Source organism: Natator depressus, chromosome 11 (assembly GCF_965152275.1).
Source record: "Natator depressus isolate rNatDep1 chromosome 11, rNatDep2.hap1, whole genome shotgun sequence".
Lineage (NCBI taxonomy): Eukaryota > Metazoa > Chordata > Testudines > Cheloniidae > Natator > Natator depressus.
This window is the reverse complement of record NC_134244.1, coordinates 28,432,119-28,456,088: the sequence shown is the minus strand read 5'-3', so window position 1 is coordinate 28,456,088 and position 23,970 is coordinate 28,432,119. Positions and strand designations below refer to the sequence as shown.

General features: G+C 38.5%; 1 protein-coding gene across 2 annotated transcripts in view; it reads left to right on the top strand.

Annotated features, from left to right (window-relative positions):
• The first annotated feature begins 316 nt into the window (after positions 1-316).
• PRPF40A (pre-mRNA processing factor 40 homolog A) overlaps positions 317-23,970 on the top strand; it is a 45,692-nt gene continuing 22,038 nt past the window's right edge. For both annotated transcript variants that reach the window (XM_074967355.1, XM_074967356.1), the window contains exons 1-12: positions 317-475; positions 3,691-3,828; positions 7,271-7,351; positions 9,783-9,813; positions 15,135-15,157; positions 18,171-18,248; positions 18,341-18,451; positions 18,841-18,961; positions 20,185-20,209; positions 20,615-20,995; positions 22,057-22,165; positions 23,218-23,282. In XM_074967355.1, coding sequence (XP_074823456.1) covers positions 356-475; positions 3,691-3,828; positions 7,271-7,351; positions 9,783-9,813; positions 15,135-15,157; positions 18,171-18,248; positions 18,341-18,451; positions 18,841-18,961; positions 20,185-20,209; positions 20,615-20,995; positions 22,057-22,165; positions 23,218-23,282 — 1,283 coding nt within the window. In that variant the 5' untranslated portion in view covers positions 317-355. The remainder of the gene's footprint in view (positions 476-3,690; positions 3,829-7,270; positions 7,352-9,782; positions 9,814-15,134; positions 15,158-18,170; positions 18,249-18,340; positions 18,452-18,840; positions 18,962-20,184; positions 20,210-20,614; positions 20,996-22,056; positions 22,166-23,217; positions 23,283-23,970) is intronic.

Here is a 23,970-nt window from a genome sequence, read left to right as displayed (position 1 = left end):
CGATCCCGGCCAGGGTCTCCTCGTTCCTGCCTGCCGGACACCGCTAACGGTTTCGTGTACGGCTTCCGGGGGAGACTCCGCACGTCCATCCGTGTGCCGGGCTGGGCCGGGGGTCGCGATGTCGGGCGGGGACTCGGCGGCTGCCGCGGCCTCCCCTCAGCCGCTCCCCTTCTCCTTGCCGAAGCCCCCTCCCCTCATGCAGCTGACGCCGGGGGACGCCGTCCGACCCGTTGCCTCCGCTACGGACCAATCGCCGAAGAGTTCCCGGTTGGGAGGCCGCCCGGATTGGCCGGGTGGGAAGCCTGTCAGCCTCCTGGCCCCACTGCTCCCGCCCCGCGGGGAGCCCGAGCCTCTGATGCCCTTTGGCCCCTCGTCGCGGCAGCAACTTAGAGGGAGGCTTCTTGGCAGGTGTGGCGGGGGGAGCCTCCTGAACCCCTCGATGAGGCCGGGCGGAGTGGATAGAGGATCCCTCATGGTAAGTGAAGGGTTAAACGCTGCAGAGGGGAGGGGGCGGGGACCTGCATGGCAGCGTCGCGGAGGGGAGGAGGGAGATGGCTCCCGGCTGCATCCCGGAGGGGGCACCTCTGTGGGCGTGTAACACCATGGGAGCAGCTCTGCTCACTTTCCTGGGAACCTGGGCTAGAGCCTGAAGGGAACCCAGAACAGCAGGAGCCTGGCGGCATCCCCTCGAGCCTTTCTTAGAAGCTTCTTCAGGGGACTTACACAGTCAGCTACAGTAGGAATAGTGAATTGTGAGACATGCACATGAGGACACTAATGCAGCTCTAATGGCTCCTACTGGAGCTGGAGAGAGGGGTTCCCTGTCGCTTTGTGGGGCTGGCTTGTTCTCCCACTGAGCTCCTCTTAGATTGTAAGCTCTTTGGGGCAGGGACTCCAGCACTTCGTTTTGTGAAAAATGCTGCATGCCCTTCAGGAGCTCTCTGAGGCAAAGTTCTGAGTGTATTTTGCTTCCCTGCATTTCTGCCCTGGTGGCCTAGGATTAAGAGTCCACGGAGAATGTTTGCTTCTGCAGTCAGCATTGCAAAGAGAGCTGGCCTATGTGAGATCCTTAGGAGAGCGTGGCAAGTGCAGTGTTATTGCTGGGATGAGATGTTCTCACCACAGTGAAACTGAGAGAAGGGCTTGTAGTCTGGGGGCAACTGATTGGTAGTTACACCTGGGAGAAAAAGGGAGGAAAATGGCCTGAGATCAGAAAGGTTAGCCTTTTCCTGACCTATATGGGGTGTGAGGAGGGAACTGGGCAGACTTTGTCCCTCCATCCGTGATTATTTGTATAACATCTGGAGTTAAAGAAGTGAGTACATTTCTCTTTCTACTGTGAGATCTAAACTTGCTCGGGAATTTAAAAAGTACTTTGTGTTACTTCCTAAATGTGCAGTTTATCAATATGTGCTTTTCTACTAACCTAAAATTTTAAAGTTCATCTCTCTCAATTTTATTATCCTGGTGGGATAATAATATTACATATCTTCCAGCACAATAAGTATAATAAGCAGAGAAAAGTAAAGAAAATTTTTAAAAACAGTTGTATGTGGGTTTTTTGGTTTTGCTTGTATATTTTTGGTTTTTTGCTAATGAGGATCCTCCCATAGAAACAAGTTATTTTTTGTTGAGTTCAATGCATTTTCTTATAAACAATCCAATTGATGTAAAATATGGAAATATAAGTTGGAAGCAGAATTATTTCTAAGCAGAATGTCTCTCATTGTTTGCTATGAGGTATTTCTAATTCTGAACATTTTGGCTTGGTGACCAAGGATTATAGTAACTTCTGAACTACTATATGGAAAATTGTGATTATCAGGAATTGAAAATCCTAGTGGCTAATGATCTAGAATCTGCTGTAGTTTTGGCCAAGTATATATATATTGGGGGGTGGGGGGGATTAAAAATCTTTCTTCTTCAAGACACCAGGTGACCATATAAAGATCTGAAGCCTCAGATAGCACTAACACTACAGATAAATACTATCTATTATTGGAAAGCTGGGAATCCTTGACAAATTGTGAAATGTTGCAAATTAAAATCACACTTCTCTTATTATCCTTTGCTTTTATTACACTTGAAATTCAAAATATTAGTGACTGCTTTCTCAATAAACACTAGAGCTAGAAACCATTATTTTGTATATCTGCAAGCTGAAATCCAAACTTTCAGTTAATATTTTCATTTTACAGTACCAATTAATGTTATATTGGTAGCTAAGATAATGTTGGTATATTGAAAAAGGGAAATTTTTGCAGAATAGTCATCAGTTTTAACTTATCTAAATCATTTTTCAGTATTTTAAAACCTTTCATATTTCCATAAACCATAGCTTTCCATATTCAAGAGGATCTGCAAGGACCCATTGAAATTAAAGTACAAAAATAATGGAGAAACTGTCTGGTTATTCTTTCAATTTAACCAGTGTCTTCAATATTATTGAAGGAAGGAATCACAGTGGAGATGTCTCTTTATTTGTTTTATATAACTAAAAAAGATTTTAAAAGTTACCTTCCACTGCCAAAAATACTGAAAACTACTATTTTAATTATTAGGTGTCACTTCTCCTTTAAAGCCAAAATAACTATGGTGGATCAGTACAAGATCAATCTTTTAAAATATACTTCTATGATAAGATGGAGAAAATTTGATCATATTCTGACCTGTACAGATTTGCAATTTCTGTGTCTATTCTACTTTCTTTTAAGATTTTGAGTTTATCAGTTGTTTACTTGTTACTTTGACATCTTTTGATGAACATGCTAATAATTTGATGGATAAATCACTATGGAGCAAAGTGCCCTGTACAAAGTCAACTTCCATACTTATGAAAGCTTATGCTCAAATAAATTGGTTAGTCTCTAAGGTGCCACAAGTACTCCTTTTCTTTTTGCGAATACAGACTAACACGGCTGTTACTCTGAAACTTCCGTACTGTTTCACATTCTTGTAGATCACAATTCTCTCCTCACCCTGGGTCTCCTAGTGCCAGTAGTATTTATCTTAATAAAATTATTAAATCTGTTCTTATCCGTTTATTACCTTGCAAAGTATAGATTCAGCAGTAGGTTATTTTTTCACTGTTTTTTTTAGTAGAACTAATCTTCTTTTAGAACTATTGTTCTAAAAAGAAAAGTGTTTTGGCCATAAAAAGTTTAATGTATGATATAGATGTTTGTAGAAAAGATAGAGAAAATTTTTTGGAGCCAATCTATAAGCAGCAGCATTGACATTACAGTAAATGTAGGAAGTAATGTGTATACTTCCATTAAGCATAGTCAGATGGAATGGCATATGAAAATGTTTGCATCTATAGGTGTATTAGGCCTTTGTGTTATGTTTACACATTGAGGGAGTTTTCCAGGTTTTTTCCTCTGTATTCTACTGGAATTTTTAAGTACATCTGCTAACTTCATATATATTAACGATTGCTGACCATCTGTAGTTGTCCGCTCTTCTAGAGTGTGGTCCATTTTAGAGCTATGTCATGAACATATAAGCATTTTGATGTAGCTAATTTTCTGTGTATTTTCCTTCATCCATCAGAAGATAAGATAGATAAGTGACCAAATTCCTTCTGTAATGGAATGTTTATCATGCACCTATTTTTTTTGTTACATTTCCACAGTTTGTGTTTTGGGTGCTTTGATGTTAATATCTTTGTTTATTAACATTGTTTTTCAGATGGGGCATCCAGGCATGCCGCATTATCCACCTATGGGAATGCACCCGATGGGCCAGAGGCCACCGAACATGCCACCGGTTCCACATGGAATGATGCCTCAGATGATGCCTCCAATGGGCGGACCACCAATGGGACAGGTAAGGCAGCTTATCTGTGTCTTCCCCTCCTCCTCCCCCCCCCCCCCCCCCCGATCTGAGAGACAGGTAAGTTTCCCAGAGTTCCTTGGAAATAATAATGTTAATAGTCATTAAAATGTAATGTTTCTATAGCATTGTCCATTGGTAATGCAGAAACTACAATTGTAACAAAAAAATGAAATTGTCTTGTGATTTCAAAATTTAAAATAAAAGGATTCGGTACTTGAATTCACAACTTTTGTTATTGTTAGTTTAGACAGTATTCTGTTAGTCTTTCAGGACAGATAAGGTGCATCTAGCAGTGTGCAGTTCTAAAAACCAAAAATCCTGAAAACAAACAAAAAACTCCCCTTTTAATTCTAGCAAGAGACTGTAGTGTCATAATGTTGAAGCTGCAACGTTTCTGTTTCTTTGGCTCTGTGCTAAGAAAGTCTTATAACCAGGGATGGAAGAAAATTACAGGAGATGGAGGGAAGAAATGTAAAATTATTTGGTGCTATTTTACACTTCCGTAACATACTGTTATTTCTGGTCTGTCAACATGATGCATGTCTCGAAAAATAAACTTGGCCACTCAGTGGCATGTATAAAATTTTGTTGGCAAGTAAAGGGGGGCCTAAACTATACCTTTGTGTATTTTGTAAGCTTTCTGTTTTTAACAATGAAAGGTCCTGTCCCTTATTAAGTAAGTTCTGAATTTGAAATAGGGCAGTTCCCTTCCTGAATATGCAGAAATCTCTAGTGTTGCTTCTGGTGAACCTGGCTTTCCTAAACAAAAGCAGAGTCAAATTGACAAGACCGAGGGGTGGGAAGTTGGGGGAACACCCTTCTTACGAACATTGTGAGGAATCTAAAGCAGATTCAAAGTTACAAGACACCTGCTAGTCAGAGGCCGGTATGAAAGATGGAGCCTCCTTTGAAAGGTCCAGGGTCAACTCCATAGTAGGAATTCCATCACCGCCCTTCCCAGAGTATTGGGGCAACCCCTGAATCTTAATGACTGGAGGGTGGCTCACCTACCCTATTAGTAGATGTAGGTCTGAAGAATGTCTGGTACATTTTTCACGCTGCAGTACACAGTATGGCAGTCTGTTATGTTGGATACATACCTGCTGCAAAGAGTAATGCAGTTTAAAAAGACAAAGGCAGATGGAGATGGAGTGATGCAATATGAAAACAGAGTGATTAGGTTGATCATAGGTACATGTCTTACCAATTATGAGCGTTTGTGTTTTTTAAAATAATAAACACACTTGTAATCCCCTTGTCATCTCTTACCCCAAAGTTTTCAGCCAGAGTCCCATTGCCCTTGTGCCCCCTTCATCCATCATCTTACCCCTTCTGTCCATGTAATGAGCAGTTCCCACATAGTGTAATAAATGAAAAAAGTAAGTAGATAACTTAGTCAGCAAGCTTCTGGCAGACATTGTGGAAGAAAAGGCTCTTGAAGGGATGGCAAATGGAAAGTAAATGAGGGGAGGTTAGAGGTTTAATGACTATATGGCCAATAAGAATGGGCCAGTAGGCTGGTATTCTGACTCTAAATCTACTAGACTGCAAATGTCTGTCTATTGGCCCATCTCCTTGGATGCTAGGACCATTCCCCTAGCAAATACCTGGTTCTTCTGCTTCTCTCTGAAGCATTCTGGGAGGGGACAGTCTGCAGGTTTGTAAACTCACTTCTCAGGTGCCTTAGTGGACAAGGCCATTGCTACTCTTTGTGTCTTTGAGTGACTTTCTAGGGCTGCTGCCCTACTTAATTCACAAGAAAATCTCCTGGGACTGAAAATAATTGGGTCTTTTTTCCAACCTTCAATCTGCAAGGGCTCTTTGGGCCTGAGAATAACTGCAGTATTATCTCAAAAACTACGGTTTTTCAAGCTACAGAGAGAGGCTTCAGAGCAATAAGGAATGCTTGAGATTCCTGTAGGTACTTGTGCAAGGGCTTCTAGGAAACTTCACATGTTCGGATCCCACTTAGTTGGAAGTAGCAGTGGGGCAAGAGTGCTTTCTTCTCCTGCTTCTACAGGATGACGAGGAATAGGAGGGCCGCCTTCCAACTTTTCCTTTCTTCCTCACCCTCCCAAGAAAACCTTGTGGATTGAGGGTGGAGCTGTAGCCCTACCAAATATCTCTCTCTCCATGCAAGATGAGGGGAGTGGTAATCTGATGCTCCCTGGGGTCACTTGGCCAGCCTGCCAAAGTCTATGAAGGTAATGGGGGATGACTGAAACGTAAAGGGGTTGACTTCCCAAGGCCTCTTTGGGGACGGAGTGACAAAATTTTCATCAGCTGAATATGATCAGATTAGCATAGCACTACTATTTGTGCTCTTTGCCACATTTATTTATGGCTTATCAGTTCTTAATATCAAGAACTAGTGGAAAACTGGGAAAAGCGCAAGATACGAAGGAAATCTTTTAAGAAAATTTTTAAACAGCTTTATAGTGCATCAGTTGGTCACTAACAGGTAACTTATCTATATAAATTTGCTGTAGTTACTGCCTCTTCAAAATAGTCTAAGCATGTACTCCCAGACAAAAATTAGCTTATCAAAATAAAAACTATGGGTCTTTGTTTCCTCAGACAGTACATAGATCTGGACTGAAATTTTAACAAATTGTAATAGCCAGTCCACATTACCATGTTCAAATTGTTTTAAGGGAAGTAGCGTGGTTTAAAAGTAGCTTACATGGTTTTCATTGATGTTACATGTTTTTCTAGATGTTTATAACCATTCAAGAACTGGTTGAGAACTCTTCGCTCTTGCTACTTAACTCTTTAATAGCACTATTCATCTTGAAAGATCTTGGCAAACATTAATTCTTATAACGCTACTGTGAGGCAGTTACCTCAAGAATTACTCCTCCTAGCAGTCAAGGGAAAGAAGGCATCAAAGTTAAGAGAGTTGTGGAAGATCACAAAGGGGACCAATTTATAGTCTGGATTAGCATTTATGATACTTAACCGATTTTGTTGTTTGTTGGCCCCCCGATTTTCTGAGAAATCTTTCCTTCTATGTTCCCTGTTCTAGCCTAGGATTCCTATTATGACGGGCACAGCATTATCAATAGATTACTCATCTTGTCATTTTAATGTTACATATTCTCATGTAATCCAAATAGTGCTGTCTACAATAGATGTCTTAGCTTTCTGCTAATATTTCAGAGCTGAGTTGAAATGTATGCTCATCTTCCCTTTAAATTGGGGAGTCTGTTGGAGTGGATTTGTGGAAAATCTAGCTATTTCCTATCTTAACATTGTTGCTAGTTTTATGTAGACTTCTACAAACTTCTGCTACACTTTCTTTTGTTCTAGGGGATTATTAGACTTGTTTATCAAACAGAATAAGTAGTGAGAGACTGGAACACTATCATAAATAGTTCATACTTGGTGCTATATATTTTCTCAATTACACTCTACAATAACATTTTAATTGTAGATGCCTGGAATGATGCAGTCAATGATGCCTGGAATGATGATGTCTCATATGTCCCAAGCACATATGCAGCCTACTGTACCGGTAATCTTTAAAACTTGTCTTTTTCACTTTTTAAACTATCTTACCCTATGTGAACACTATTACTAGCATTTCATAAAGTCTAGTCAAGCTTTTGAACTTGTATAAAATTGTGCTAAAAATGTCCTCCTTTGTGTATAAAATTCTGTGAGGAAGAGGTGAGTAGCTGAATAAACTTCAGAAGACACACACACAAGCAGTCACCTGCACCTTAATGGAGGAGTGATCTGTATTTAATCTAATTACTTCCTTAACATGCAAAACATTCTCTCTACCCAGATTTCAATATTGCATATAACTATTGAATTCTTATAACACCAAGCACTTTCTCTTTGTACATCTATTGTAACTTTTTAAAAAATAAGGTGTTTAGTACTCATCCAGATTTCCACATTAATAATACACAGCAAAAAATAGGGAAATAATTTTAATTCATTAAATCTCTTAAAAGATGCCAATGAAAGAAATCAATGATATTTCTGTTATATTAAGTTGATTATGGATTTCTAACTTGGATTGCCCATTATAAGCTTTGGAGGAATTTCAGAGATCTTGGGGGGAAAAAAATTAAAAAGCACCGTGGTCAAAAGAGCTTAAAAAGAGAGATCTAGTATGCTAAAATTCAATCCAATTTTAAATATATGAAAATATTATTTCAGTTGGTTTTTGGAGCTCTGACAAATACTTTCATACTATAAAATGATCAGGAATAATATCAGTTAAGTACAATTTACAAATTGTATACTGTTTAAGGATATTTTTAAGGATATGTTATTTCAGAATCTAAACACGACAATATTCTCTGTTTTAAATTAAGATAACTATTTCATTTTCATGCTATATGGTGGTTGACAGCTGGGTCTTGCTTACATGCTTTGCGATATTTGGGCCAGGAAGGAATTTTTCCCTGGGTCATATTGGCAGGTGAAAGAAGCTTTACTCAGAAAAATAAAAAACAAAAACACACTTTTTGTGACCATGCCATAGCATCACTTTAGATCAGCTGGTGTTGGCAGTTTGATTGGATAAAAAAATTACATCTGGAAGTCTTTTTCCTAGTTCAGATAAATTGAGCTTGAATGTAGTCCTTCTGAAATTTGGAGTCTGGAAATCAGTTGAGTACTCTCTCCCATATTATCAAGCAGTTTATTGGTAATTATCATTTGCTTTTTTCATGCTTTGAAAAATCTAAAACTATCTATGTTGGGATATCCTTAGAGTGCTTACTTACCTGGGCAGAAAATTAAATAGAGCTTTAGATAGTGCAGTTACACACACACACACCCCCCGCCCCCCCCACTTTTCAAAGGTGCCTAAGTTTCTTAGGGGCCTTAGTCACCTTGATAGTAAAAGGGGCTTTCCCTTTAAGTCACTTAGGAATGTTGAAATTTTTCCCCAGTGCATAAAGCAAGATCAGTTACTCTCAAAGTGATCATTTGGGTAACCTTGAACTTGATTGCACCAGTATGGGTGTTTTTATTGGATCTACCTTGCTAATCAGTATTTAGATGTTCAGTTATCTCTTGTGCAGACTGCCTGAAAAAAATCAAGTAACTGAAGGATTGAGTCCAATGAATAGTAAACTTGTGTATCTGTTAAAGCTTTACATAAAAAGATAGAAGTCAAGAAATTCTTAAATCCTTTTAATCCTCTCTCTTCCCCCTTTGTATCTGAGATTTGTACTAACCATAAAAGAGTGCCAGTCAAGGCTCTGGGTACCCATGACAATCTATTAAAAGTATAGCAGACTTGGCTGTTGGAGTATAATGATTAATAGAAATAATAATCCATGGTAGATTTAGTGAATCAATTGTTAAATCCATTTTTCTATTAGTACTAAGTTGACAAAAAAAATGGTGTGGGATAAATCAAGTGATTGCACTACTCATAGTGGTGGTGTTGCAGTATGTCTTTATTGACCTAAATCTGAAAAAGTTTATTCAGACATGTACCCAAAGCCCATCTCTTCTTCATGGGTGAAAGCTGATCTATTGCTGTTTGAATCAATGAAGGTTTAAAGTATTACACAGGTGGTGGTATCAGTCACAAACACACCCTCGTGGTTTGCGTCAGGTGTGTTATTTCAGCATTGGAATTAGCTGGTCATCTGCACTGTATATACTGGATGAGTGTTCCATTTGCATGCTGAAGGTCTGTTCTTTGTGAGTTTGGCAAGAGATTCATTGAAATGAATTGGTGAACGTGTGGCCCTTTCAGAAAAGTATCTTGTTATCCTAAATTACTTCCTTTATAGAGCTGGAATTCCCATGATTATTGTTATATGTGCGAGGGATGGAGACCCACATTTAAGTTGATGGAGCATTTTGCTGCTGGAAAAACTTGAACAAGTTGCTTCTTTGAATTGATTATTATGATATTTAGTAAACGTATTTTAATATACTGTTTTTAAATAATACGTTGGTTGTTTCTACAGCCAGGAGTAAACAGTATGGACACACAAGTAGGTATGTATACACAATCATTAAATTTTTAAAATCTTTTAATAGACTTGGAATTAATAAATCTAAAAAAAATGAAGCTTGAGTTTACAAACAATGTAAATTAACCTTTATCCAATTTCCCTTTTATTTATATAAATTCTTTATTAAGTTTAGTTTATAGTGATGTTTTGTCTTTCCTAATGTCTTTTTCAGACATGAAAAAGCTTTCATGGAAAGAAAGCAAAAGGATAATTTTTATATACCTTAAAACCTTTTTGTGTCTTGTTAGTTTTCTTTAACATTTTTGTATTTAGTTTTATATTATTTTATTTTTTCTCCTTCAAGTATTGTCTGTCATTATGGACCTCTACTCTTAAGATTCTCGGCCTATCTGTATTCCCCCGTAATACCAAACATTCAGACCAAGAGGGTATTTCGGGATCTCATACCTCCTTCCCATATTCTTCAGGTTGTCCCATATCTGATTTGATGTACATTCTCCAGTCAAAAGATTCTTTCCACCCATGCGTGAATAGCACCTTCTTGGGAGCTGAGTTGAACTTAGTGCTCATGAAACTAATGGAATTGCCAATTGATAATCTAGAGCAAAGATGTTTGTGTAAGCTATTCCTCGAAGATTGGATTGCCAGTGTCTAGAACGTCATTATAATGAGTCTGAGAGCCACAAGGATAACCTGTGTCTTCCCTAAGATGGTGTTTAGTTCTGGTGGAACTCATGCTATTAAATTACCCGTGTTTTCACCTGATCTGCACTCAGTACTGGGAGAAGATAAATGGCATAGTTTAGGTGTTAAGAGGCCCTTATTTAATACATGGATAGAATTAAGGTCTCTCTGAATCTTCTGGACTATTTGTAATTTCTGATAAATCCAGAGAGATTATTTCTGTTTAGAGGTTGTCTAAATGGATTGAAAAGCACATGCAGGTCTGTGATCTTGCAGATGTTTCAGTGCTTGATGGTATTGAGGTTCATTCCACCAGGTCTAAAATAGTGTATGCATCAGCCATTCTCAAACATTATTAGTTCATGTACAAAAATTAGTTTAAAAAAAAAAAATGTTGGAAGTGCCGGATGCAAATTTCTCCTTCAGGCACATTTATTTTAGGTCTTCAAAGGCTTAATTTAAATATTTATGGACTCACAGTAAAAAAATTTGAATGAACCTGGTGGAGATCTGCCTGGGGAAGATTAGAAAACAAGGGAGTTTGGCTGGAAGAGTCCCACTGGAATCTTAGAGAATGTGAGGTTTAGGACTAGTTGCGAATTCTTCGATAAATCTGTTTAATCGGAAAATGCTACTTTGTCAAAGTTCTTTAACTTTTCTGCAAGAATTTATAAGTTTCTTAGGTCCAGGATGGAATATCGGGGGCAGGGAAACCCACTATAGCGGTGGTTCCCAAACTGTGAGAAAGTGAGTCGCTACCCCCATTTTAATGCAGTCACCAGGGCTGGCTCAGACTTGTTGGGGACTGGGGCCAAGGCCAGAGCCCGAGCCCCATCACCTGGGACTGAAGCCTGGCGGGACTCGGATTACAGGCCCCCTGCCTGGTGCTGAAGCCCTTGGGCTTTGCTTCCCCCCCCCCCCCCCCCCACCCGGGATGGTGGGGCTTGGGCTTTTGCCCTGCCACCTGGGGCAGCTGGGCTCAGGCTTTGGTTCCCTCTCCTGGGATCACGTAGCTCTGAGTATGTCGATTTCAGCTACGCTATTTTCATAGCTGAAGTTGCATAACGTAGACTGACTTAGCTCGCACCCCATCCCCCCACAGTGTAGACCAGGCCTGAGTAGCATTAGTCTCATTTCACTCTTGTTCAAAAGCTTCAAGTTCCTGTCCGGTTCCCTCTGAGCCAGGGAACTCTGCAAGTCTCACTACAGCTCCCCTCCCCGAAGAGTCTTCCCCACAGGACTCCTTCTGCCCTTTGGAGCCACAGATTCCTTCTTCTCAATTAAGGGTTTCACAGTCCTTCCTTCACAGGGCTATGCACAGAGTCAAGCAGGCTTACCCAGCTTCTCCCCAGGGGATTACGCAATCACTCGCCCTCATAATTGCACTCTTAATACATTTCACTACGCATAGGCGTATGATATTGCATAATATGGCCTTGACAGGGCACTGCATTGCCCACCCAAATTTATTGTCTGAGCCCTTGCCCTCACCCTCATATTGGCTTGATGGGTCCATCTCCCCACAGAGCAGGGCGAGCAGCGCTTCGCCTGTGGGGCTATCCAGGCTGCCACTGGGCATGCAGACTGGGCAGAGGGAGTGAGGGTGGTGCTGCCTGTAGCCACTGTGCCCTACCAAGGTGGGGCTGCATGGATGGTAGGCTGGCTCTGGAGCAGCGGGGAGGGGTGATGGGGCAACAGAAGTGGCAGCATGGAACAATGTAGAGCCCAGCCCACAGCATGATGAAAGCGTGGCCAGGCAAATGCAGCCCCTACTGGCCTGCAGCATTTTTCACCTGGCTGGCTTGTGTTGGTGGCACAGGCAGCAGTGGCAGCCTGCAATGCTGCTGGCTGGTGCTAGGAGTCGACCTAGTGAGCACAGGGGAAGCAAGGCCACAGGGCTGGTCAGGGATTGGGAATGTGTTCCCATGGGTGGGCCTTCAGGTCCCCAAGCTCTATAGTCTGGGGATGTCTGCCTGCCCCCCACATATGCCAGGATGTGAGTCTCACATTCTTTGAGTATATGCCACGCACCTCAGATCTGAGACCTTCCCAAAGTTTGGTCTGTGTCACTCCCTGAGGGGAAGGAATGCTTCTTGGTCTCCACCACAGGGCAAGCAGGGAGGCCCTGGCAGAGACAGGTCTGTGTGCTGCCACCACCTCCTTTCTGTGTCGTGTGGTAGCACCTCCTCAGTGGGTGGTGCTGGTCAGCCCTGGCCAGCACCCAGGGTCACAGCTGGTAAGGGAGATGAGGCCTGCCCCATCTCTACCCCATCTGGAGGAGGAGGGAATGTGTTTAGGAGATCGACGAGGTGTCCCTTTGTCTGTCTCTTGCGCGCACACATGCACACAGCCAGGTAGGAGCTCATTGGATGGGGCTAGCTGGAAGAAGACGGGGCTCAGGACTAAGGGTGCTGTGATATTTGTCTATTGCAAGTTATGACCCACCCAAATTTCCATTCCCAACTACGCTACTGCTATTAACTGTAAAGGACATAGTAAAAATGACAGACATTGAGGACAGATGTAGCATTAAATAGTTTTGCCAAAAAAAAAACTGATGGTGTTGTCAACTATGAGAGGAAATCAACAATTGCATGCTACTTGAACAAATCACAAAAGTATTTAAAAAGAGAGGCTTAGCTGCAAGGACAATCTCATAAAATGTAGTGCTTTATTTCAGCCTGTGTCAACATAACCACAATTGCTTGATAAGAGTGGTTGGATGTTGTCCATAGAAACTTAAAAATGTAGGAGCGGAAAGGACTTCGATAGGTCATCTAGTCCAGTCCCCTGCACAGAGGCAGAACTAAGTGTTGTCGGAACCAATCCTGACAGGGGTTTGTCTAACGTGATCTTAGAAACCTCCAGTGATGGAGATTCCACATCCTCCTTTGGTAACTTGTTCCAGTGCTTAACTGCCCTTACAGATAGGAATTTTTTCCTAATGTCTAATCTAAATTTCCCTTGCTAATTTAAGCTCTTTACTTGTCCTATCCTTAGTGTATTTAAAAATACATGATGTTACATTTTTTTCTTCATTTCTACTTTCTGTGATTCAGTTACTTTAGTTACTTTGCTTGTGTTTTCATATTTGGAATGAAAGAAAGATACTGTGTATCTGCACAGTTTATCTTGCATATTCTTATACAGAGCAAAGATTTACAATATTCTGTTTATTTTTTTTTTATTTCAATCTTGGAGTTTGAAAGATGTGATTATCAGCTTCGTTGTAGAAAAAAAATGTTTTTGGTACCAATTCACTATAAAAAAATTAGTCTTAATTTAAGTAGCCACTATTTAACAACTATTTTTCAGTTTCACAAACCACACATGCTGGGTCACTTTAGTGTCACACTTTTTGTTAACTGATGAAAAGATATGGGTTTTTGTGGTTAAAATGTGCTTTTATAAAAACAAAATTCATGAAATCTGTCTTCTATATCTGTCTAAAGAGGCTGCATTAATATAGTGTTGTTCTGTATTAAAACTGTGAAAAAGAAAAAAAAAGTACAATTTTGCATAACAATTTTGCATCATTTTTTGTGCACATAATTCCTTGGCGTGTACCCAGCATTACCCCTATCCAGGTTCCCGCCCCACTGCATGATCTTGATCTGAAGACTCGCCTTTCTTCCCCTTGTTTCAGGCCCTCTTCCCCCAGGGGTATGTTATGATTCAGGCAGGCTTCCACAGTCAACTAGCTGTTCTGGTTCCCATCCCAAGGAGCCTCTCTCCTGACTTGATGTTCCCCTGTAATTCTCCTTTCAAGGCTGCCACTCCTCCTCCTGGGAGTCACCTAACAGCTAGGTTTTATCATGTTAAGGAGGTAGCCACCTGATTTACATCTGGCCCCATTTCCCAGCTGATCTGCTGCTCCTTTGAATACCGATTTCCTTTAAAGGTACTATGTCAAGGAACAGGGTTTGACTGGCCCTGGGCCCACTTTGCCTTAAAAGGGGACAACAATTGTGTGACCATATACAACTTCTAACAACTCATGTAGCATTGTGGTACATGTACCACAGTATGGAAATTTTGGGGATTTTTACTGCTACTTAGTCTTCAAGAGTGAAGCTCAATAGTGCTTATGCTGGAAGAAAGAGAGGCTATTTGACAGTAATTGGTTTTTCAATTGGGTGGTTGATATGGATTCACACTCCTGACCTTCCCTGCTCTCTTTGGAGTCTTTTAATTCAAATTCTGAGGACATGGCTCAAGAAAACATTTAAGCACATGCTTGTGTCCGAAGGACTTAAATGGAAATTAAGCACATGCTTAAGTGCTGCTATGAATAGAGTTGTTTTCCCTGAACTGGGACCTGCATAATGAAAAGTAGATTGTGTTTGTGGGTCATGGCTCATTATAGGCCCGGAACAGCTGGTGCTGCAAGAACGTGTGTAGCCCCAACAGACATTCTTGGCAAAAGAGTTCTGGTTGGATGCCCCTGGGTGCCCATTCCAAGGGTTAATCTATCTTCATAATCTTCTTGAACTGGAGTTACGGGTAGGTCATTTATCTTTTAGTTTTTATCAAATCTTTTATTTACAGTAAGTCATTTTTTAATTTATAAAAGGCCAGAGGGGAAAAAATGTAATTTAGAAATGTTTTGCTAAACACTAGTGTTTCTCATTCTGTTTGTGTTTTTTTTTTTTAAAATAGGCACTACACCACCTGGAACACAGGTGAGTAAAAACCAACGCTTCAGAAAGTTAATAGAAGTACAATGACTGTAAGTCCATGTATGGACATTTAAAGAAAAACCTTATTTGATTCCCACCCCCCCATGTTACTTTTACTAGCACGTTACTTATAAATCAGTTTACATGCTTAGGGATCAATTTTTTTTTCTATTAGACTACCAGTCTTTGACTAGTGTTTGCATACTTTAGTTGCCTCTGAAGTATTTGTACTAGTTTGTTAACCACCACTCTTGCCATTCAGTATTTAGACCTGAATGCCAGGTGTACTGAGCTTCTTTTTGCTCCCATTGAGTTTTTTGATTAGAACATAAGAACGGCCTTACTGGGTCAGACCAAAGGTCCATCTAGCCAAGTATCCTGTCTTCTGACAGTGGCCAATGCCAGGTGCTCCAGAGGGAATGAACACAACAAGTACAGTAATCATCCAGTGATCCATCCCCTGTTGCCCATTTCCAGTTTCTGGCAAACAGAGGCTAAGGACACCATCCCTGCCCATCCTGGCTAATACCCATTGATGGACCTATTCTCCATGAACTTAACTAGTTCTTTTTGGAACCCTGTTATAGTCTTGGCCTTCACAACATCCTCTGGCAAAGAGTTCCACAGGTTGACTGTGGGTTGTGTGAAAAATACTTCCTTTTGTTCTTTTTAAACCTGCTACCTATTAATTTCATTTGCTGATCCCTAGTTCTTGTGTTATGAGGAGTAAATAACACTTCCTTATTTACTTTCTCCACACTAGTCATGATTTTATAGATCTCAATCATATCCCCCCCCCTTAGTCCTCTCTTTTTCCAAGCTGAAAAGTCCCAGTTTTATTAATATCTCTTGGACTTTTAGGAGAGTGTTTTTCTAGTTCTCAAGACAGCAATCATTAAAATATATCAAAAACAAAGTAAAATAAGATTGTGATAAAAATATTGAAATATTTTTAGGTCATGGAAAATTTTAATGATTTTTAAACCCTGGTATCTTGTTGAGTCTGTATTTCAGTCCTCAAAATTCACGTTAGCCAACTTTGGTTTTGCAAAGCTGAGAAGCATTTTGAGATATGGAACCTTAAAACAGGCATACAGTTCCTTAGTGTAGTGTTGGGTATTTTTGCGCTGGTGAAGAGCGGAAATTACTCCTTATTTTTAAATCCTCAAATTTCCTATTGATTTAGTTAAATTTAAAAAGGAGAAATTTTCACGTCTGTTTAGTGTTCATGAAACTTTTGTATTGTTAGCTCTGAAATGTGTAGTCTGTATCAACAGAACAGTATAGCACAATGTCATCTTCATAGTTCCCTGACACAGCCATGTTCAGAACGAGAGAGCACTTCAGGTTCCATGACTACATTCAATTCAGCTGAGATTACCAACAAGGATCTTCATTAGTGCCAATTATTATAATGATTTGTCATAAGGGATAGAAAATGTTAGAGAATGTGGTCAGAGTCTGCTAATCTGGAAAACACGTGTACCAGTCCATCAGTGTTTCTAGTCCTAACAGGCTCTTTGATCTTAAAGTGTGGGTGTTAACTAATTTTATAACAATCTATTTTGCTGTTATTGAATTAAACTGTTTTTTCAGTACTCTAATAAAAAATTAAATGTTAATATTTGTATCTCTGATACTATTTCTACTCCATGCAAAATCTTCAGAAGGTATTTGGATCTTATGTTTTTGTTGACATTTTAAGTAGTTCTGTTCCCATGTTCAGAAGTTACCACAGTACTATAACTTACTATGAACAAATATTGGTGTGGAGGGTTAGATGAAGGGAGAGTAAATAATCTGATATTTCTTTCACTTAATTGGTCATTTTAGCTTTTATACTATTGGAAAACTGGGATTACAATCTTTAAAATGTAAGGAACAGGTCTAACTCTAACAACACTCAATAGAATAGCCACTAAAATTAGGTCAAAATTAAAATGTGGAGGGGAGGCAAGATGGTTAGCAATGTGATTTTTTTTTTTTTTTTTTTTTTTTAAAGTCTGATAGCTCATGGATAGGGCCCTACCAAATTCACGGCCATGAAAAATGCATCATGGACCGTGAAATCTGGTCTCCCCCTGTGAAATCTGCTCTTTTATGTGCTTTTACCCTATACTATAAGATTTCACGGGGGAGACTAGCTTTTTTCAAATTGGGGGGTACTGACCCAAAAGGGAGTTGTGGGGGGTGTATCACAAGGTTATTTTAAGGAGTTGTGGTATTGCCACACTTACTTCTGCACTGCCTTCAAAACTGGGAGGCCGGTTAGCAGTGGCTCTTGGTTGCGAACCCAGCTGTGAAGGTAGCAATACTGCAAACACCCCCCTCGCCCCCACACTCAACTCCTTTTTCGGTCAGGACCCCTACAATTACAACCCCGTGAAATTTCAGACTTAAATAGCTGTAATCATGAAATTCATGATTTTAAAAATCCTGTGACTATGGAATTGACCAAAATGAATTTGGTAGGGCCCTACTCAAAGACCAGCACTGCTATAGACAAATATCTGTACACCAGTGGATTTAGCCTTTTCAGCAGGATTAGTGTGGCACCAGTCCATAACTTAATATAACAATTCCCAGTCTTGGATCATTGTAACTTTCAGTCTCTCGTGATGTACATAGGTGTCATTTAGGAAGTAATTTGAAACTTTGAACTTATTTCATGTAGCACGCTAAACTGTCATCTTATGGAAATGATTTTCAGTCATTATCAACCTAAGTTACATTTAAAAGTGACCTAGATGTCCTGAGCGTGTGTGCATGTATGTCAGTCAGTCATTGTCTATCTTGGAGGAGCTACTGTGTTGTAAGTTTTCCTTTTTAATTCTTCATTATACTTTAAAATCATTTACTGTAAACAGGAAATTTGTAAATCTGAATCAGCTTTAGGGTTTGTTTTTTTGCTGCTGTTCTGTGTTTAAAAATTCTTATTGGATATATTTAAAATACATGTTGTTTTTTAAATTTAAACAAATAAAAGAACTCCGTGTACTCTTTTTTTCCCCCTCAGATCACACATCAAATAGTTTGCGCAGCCCAGCAAACCACCACAACCAACAGTTGTATAAATGAAGATCCTTCTAAACAGGTTTCACCAGTTTCTACTTGTTTTTAACTTTTCTAGAGTTTTTTATAGAATTCCATTATCGTATTTTATTGCTTCTGTTTTATTTTTCCTAGAAATCTATGTGGACTGAACATAAATCTCCAGATGGAAGAACTTATTATTATAATACTGAAACAAAACAATCTACATGGGAGAAGCCAGATGATCTCAAAACACCTGCTGAGGTAAACCAAGTTCATTGAAAGATATGGAACAAGTGACTTAAAATAAGTTCAGTGTACTGTCCAGGAGACATGCATTAGAATTTTTATTCCAATGTAATTTACAACTGTAAACACCCCTGCTCCAAAAAGCAAATTTTATCAGTTCTAGATAGACTGTCTATAACTGAATTGGATAGATTCTTCAAGATACCCATTGATGTGCTTTTGAGATCACAATGTGACATCAGGTTTACATTTTGCTGTTTTTCTTCAGGATATTTTCATTGTATGCATTGTGATATGTTTTAAGTTGTTTTTAGGCTTATTTTTGGGTTGTTTTTAGGATATTTTAGCAGTTTTGAAACATCATTGTAACAAGATTTTTAACAAATGTTTTTGCTCTCTGTTAGCAATTGTTATCTAAATGCCCTTGGAAAGAGTACAAATCTGACTCTGGAAAGCCTTATTACTACAATTCCCAAACAAAAGAATCACGCTGGGCAAAACCCAAAGAGCTTGAAGATCTTGAAGGTAACAGTAATGGAAACTAAGCATTTTGGGTATAATGTAAATGTTATTTCTACATGAATTATGGCACTGTTAGTTTAGTGTAGGAATAGTTCTTCCTATTAAAAATTAAATAGAGTGAAATAAAAAAGAGATGCTGGAGCTTTTCCCCAATAATATAAAATTATAACTGAACAGAACTGGTCTGTCTTATTTTAACATTGTTCAAAGTCTCAAAGATTAAACTTAATTCAATGTCATCATATTCAGTGGATTTGAAATAACAATGGTGTTAGCTATCTTAGTTGAAAAATCAAAATTAAGCACGAAGCTGTGTTTGTAAATGACGTTGATAATCTGTTTCCCTACTGTTCCCGCCAACCATTGCTTCAATACATTATTGTTGGGTAAAGCTAATTTATCAAAGTCAAAACCATGCATACCTCCAAAGCGCATGTGTGTAAATCTTTATTTTGAGATTATCTGTTTAATTTTGGGGGCTGGGAGATGGTGGGAGGCGGGGAGAAAACCACCATCTTTTATTTGCATAAAATCATATTATGACAGACAAGAATATAATCTAGGTCTCACTTGGATTTCTTCTTGCTCTTCCACAAAGGTAATGTCATAGTTTGTTCTGGGTGGAGTGTAATGCTGCATTAGTGTTTATTTTGGATGGAGTATGGTCAGTATTTTTGGTAAATCAAAGCTGTGGTGAAGAAATTACAAAATGTTAAAATAATTTTAAGGAAGCTAAGGTAATAGAATAGTACAAATGGGGAGAGTTGAGAGTGGGTGGGGAGGGGGAGGCATTCCAAAGATTAGAAAAGCAGCACTGGTATTTAAAAACTAGATAGAAAAAGATTACTGAAAAGGAAAGATGCAGTTGAGTAAACCCTATTTGTCTGTATTGAAAGTGGCATTGGTGCCTGATGAAACTGAAAATATTTACTTCAGTTTGAACAGAAAGAAAAAGTAGTAGATGCAGAAGGCTGTTCAGTAAGATTCTGTGTTTTGATGCTTCTAGAATTTCATTTTAATCAACCTATCTTTTAAATTATTGAAACAAGAATACTAACATCATAAATATCAACAATAAAAGAATAGCTTGATCTATTTTTATATACCTGACCAATTTCTTTAAAAAAAAAAAAATATAGAGAGCAGTAAGTTTTTTCTTTTCCAAACATAAGCTTCTTGTGAACCTTTGCATTTCGAATAAATATTTTCTTCTTTTGCCTCTATAGCGATGATTAAAGCTGAAGAAAACAGGTATGTTTCTAAAAAATACTTTTTTTATTAGATTGATAGTATCAATGCCTCTCTCTTGAAATAAACTTATAGCTTGCTTTCAATCTGTAAAGTGTTTTAATACTTGATTACCAAAGTATATTTTCACTATTTAATTTTAGAAGTGTTTTTTAATTTAAAAATCTTTGAACTTCTGTCTCTGTCTGTCTTTTTCTGTTAAGTTGTCTTATAAAGAACTCCCCACTTTTGAAGTTGTTTTAGATTTTTTTCTTTTTTTGGGTGAGATATAACACTTTGTAAGGTAGGCCTAAAACTCTTGACGATGTCCATAGAACCTTATTTAAACTGTAATATTTTCCCTTAAGGTTAATTGAACTTGCATGACTATAAAACTCTTATTTTGATTTTCTTAATTCATGTATTCAGCAGTAAACCAGAAGAATCAACTCCAACATCTTCTGCTCCAGCTGTTGCAACAGAAATTACAGATACCACCGCTGCTGCCGCCGCCGCCGCCGCCGCCACCACCACCACCACCACTAGTGATGTTGAAACTGCCGTGGCTGCTACTCCAGCCACTGCCATTCCTGCTGTAGCAGCTGCTCCTGAAGCTGAAGCTTCTACAGTAGCTGCTGTTGTAGAAAATGAAAGTACAGTAACTACAACAGCTGAGGAACAAGTGCAGCAAACTACGACCACCACCACCGCCGCTGCCACAACCATCGCCACCCCTGTTGTACAAGAGCAGAATGTAGAAGCTGTCACTAACACTGTAGAGGAAACTTCTAAACAGGAGCCTTCAGTGGAGTAAGTAAAATCCAATAATCTGGCTTGGAATACAGCTCCTTAATCTGAGGCTTTTTAATGTTCAGAGTTGTGGGATTGTAGTTATATTGGAGGTGGCTAAACTTTTTGTTCAGATTTTTTTCAAAAGAAAAAAGAGAATGGAGCAAAGCTAGTGGAGAGAAATGGTTAAGAAAAAACACAAGGGAAGAAGGCATTTTAAATGATATTTTAAAGGCCCTCTCGTCTCTCTCGGGTTATTCATTTATTTGCCAAATTTAATTGGGGATTGTTGGGACCCATGACTTTTGATTTTTGAATTTTATTTTAGAAAGATAAAGAAATGTTAGATAAACAATATTAAAACATACAGCATACAGACTGCCATTGTGAAAAGTGAGTTAGACTCTTTGTTTTAAGTATTCGAGAATTTTAGCAGGCAGCATCATCATGGAACACCCAGGTGCTTGTATGTAATTTAGAATATACATTTTTAAAAATACAAAACTAAGAAAAAACATGTAGCCCACTCTGAATAGGCTGTTGTTCCCCACTAAAAAATCCGAATCAAATAAACCCACTAAAGTTGGTATCGCACCTTCCCAACTCACTGCAACTACTGTCTTCCATCTCTCGCCAAAAGCCTGTAAAAACAGACAAGTTTTGTAGTGTACTTTTGAAGGTCAATAGTTTTAGGCAGGGTTAGGAGTAATTGAAAGTCAAGACTTTCACAATTAACACCCTCTCCCTCCCCCTCACTTAAATCAAGGGGGAGATAATTTGAGCAGGCAGTTGATTCCAATAGTGGCACCACTGTTCTAAAGAGAGAGGTATTTTTAGAATTACTTGTTCAGAAAATCTGTTTTTGAGTTTTCCCCCCATAATGTGTATCATTTTATTTTAGACTAGCAAATTTTAATTTTTATATAAAGAATTTCCATCTTATTAAATTATATTTTTGAAAAATATTTCTCAAGAAATGTCTGTTAATTGGACATCTCTTAAATTGATAATGACTCTTTTTCGTTTAAATGAAAAATAGTGTATTTACCTAAAGTATGTAATATTTTGTCTTTAATCCTTAGTGTTGCTCCCAAAAAAGAGGAAGAGGACACCCAGCCAGTTAAAAAAACATACACATGGAATACGAAAGAAGAAGCAAAGCAAGCATTTAAAGAACTGTTGAAAGAAAAGGTTTTTTAAATTGAATCAACTCTTTAAACTCTTCTGAATTACTTGCCTGAGAAATTACTGATTTATTTTTTTAAAAAGTTAACTTTCATATTGGAGTAAATAAGGAAAAAGAGTGTTATAGAGGAAGTGTACTTGTTTAGGCAATTTTTATATATTGCCTGTACTTTTTAAAAATATATTTGTGTGTAATCAGGAGCTCACAGCTCTTCTCCTTCCTCTGTTTTCCCCCAGTATAATGCAATTTTAAACTCATAATTTTGTCCAAAATCTACAAATTGATGATTTTTAACTGCCATATGAAGATATGGCAGAAAATTATCAAGATGCCAACTGACAAAGGCAAAAAATGTCACTATGTTTAACAGCAGATGTTTGAACAAGAGTGACTTTCACGTTAAAATACATTTGTCTTCAACAAAATTCCATTTCCTTTTTCCTTATTATAATTACTAAAGCCACGCGTGTTTTGAGAGGTTCTCTTTTACGATCCATCCTTTGTGAAGTCATAATTCTGTTATTACATTCCACATTGTTATAATTCATTATTACTTCACTGCAGGATCAAAAATATGGAGCCCTATACAGTTGTCCTTTGGCATGCTTTCTAAATTTCCCACCATTGTTCAAAAGGTGGAGGGTATGGTGAGAAAAGAATAATCTAATGCTCAATTTCCCTCTCAGTCTATTTATTGATGATGCTTTCTGTAGTGTTCCCAAGACTCTAGTGTCCAAATGCAGTAGAAGAGTGCCTGAAAGAGAATCAAACGGTAGAAATAGTGATGATGATCCTAAAAGTGCCCCATATCTCTCTTACTGACTGACTTATGAAAACATCACTTTATTTTTACTAACATGCGTAGTTATTATGAAGGGGTAATAGTCTGTCTTTGTACAGCTCTCTTGTTAACATCAGTGAGAAGTCTGCTGTGCCTCACCACACAAATGAAATACTTCAGTCTAGACTGTTTATCAGTATTTCCAAAGAAACCGTATCACCTTAGTATGTTGGTACCAAATCTAGTGGTTACATTATTGATTTAATGTCTTCACAGCGTGTACCATCCAATGCCTCATGGGAGCAAGCTATGAAAATGATCATTAATGATCCTAGATACAGGTACTGCTTCCTCTCTTCTCTTTAATCTACATTGTTTGTCACAGACCTAATGTATATATGCTTTGCCCTCATGAGTGTCATATTTGAGCACTGAAATGGGATTTGATCAAATACTGACAGTTCCTACACCAAACCAATTGTCTTTTTTGAGTCTGACCTGTTACTAAAGTAGCAAAATACCTTAGGAGCTGAATATGTTCACCAATGAACAATGGAATGGTACATGGTCTTAAAGAAAAGATGTATTAGCAGTAGTAACTAGAGTTAAACTAATAGATGGTCTTCACATTTTAAAAAATCTTCATGTTTATGTTTGTTATAATGGAGATGCTGAGAACTTTTAGGGCCATATTTTCAAAAGAGGTCATTGCTCTCATTGGGAGCTGTTCTGTGCTGAACAGACTTTAAAATTTGGCTCTACATTTAATGTCCAAAATGCAGCCTGAAAGTAAGACCTCTCATGAAGCTATTTGGTAGTATGTTATAAGAAAAGGTATTTTGGCTTAATAGACTTTATTTAAAGATATGAAAGCAGATACGATAGCCTGAGTATTAATTTCGTTCTGTAGTGTAGGCTTCACTTTGTTTCACCAAACTTCTATTAACTTTTGTGTTTGTATTTTATTCTGTATGTAAATAAATTGGCATTATTACTTTTATTTTCTAATTCCGATTTTGTGTACTTAAA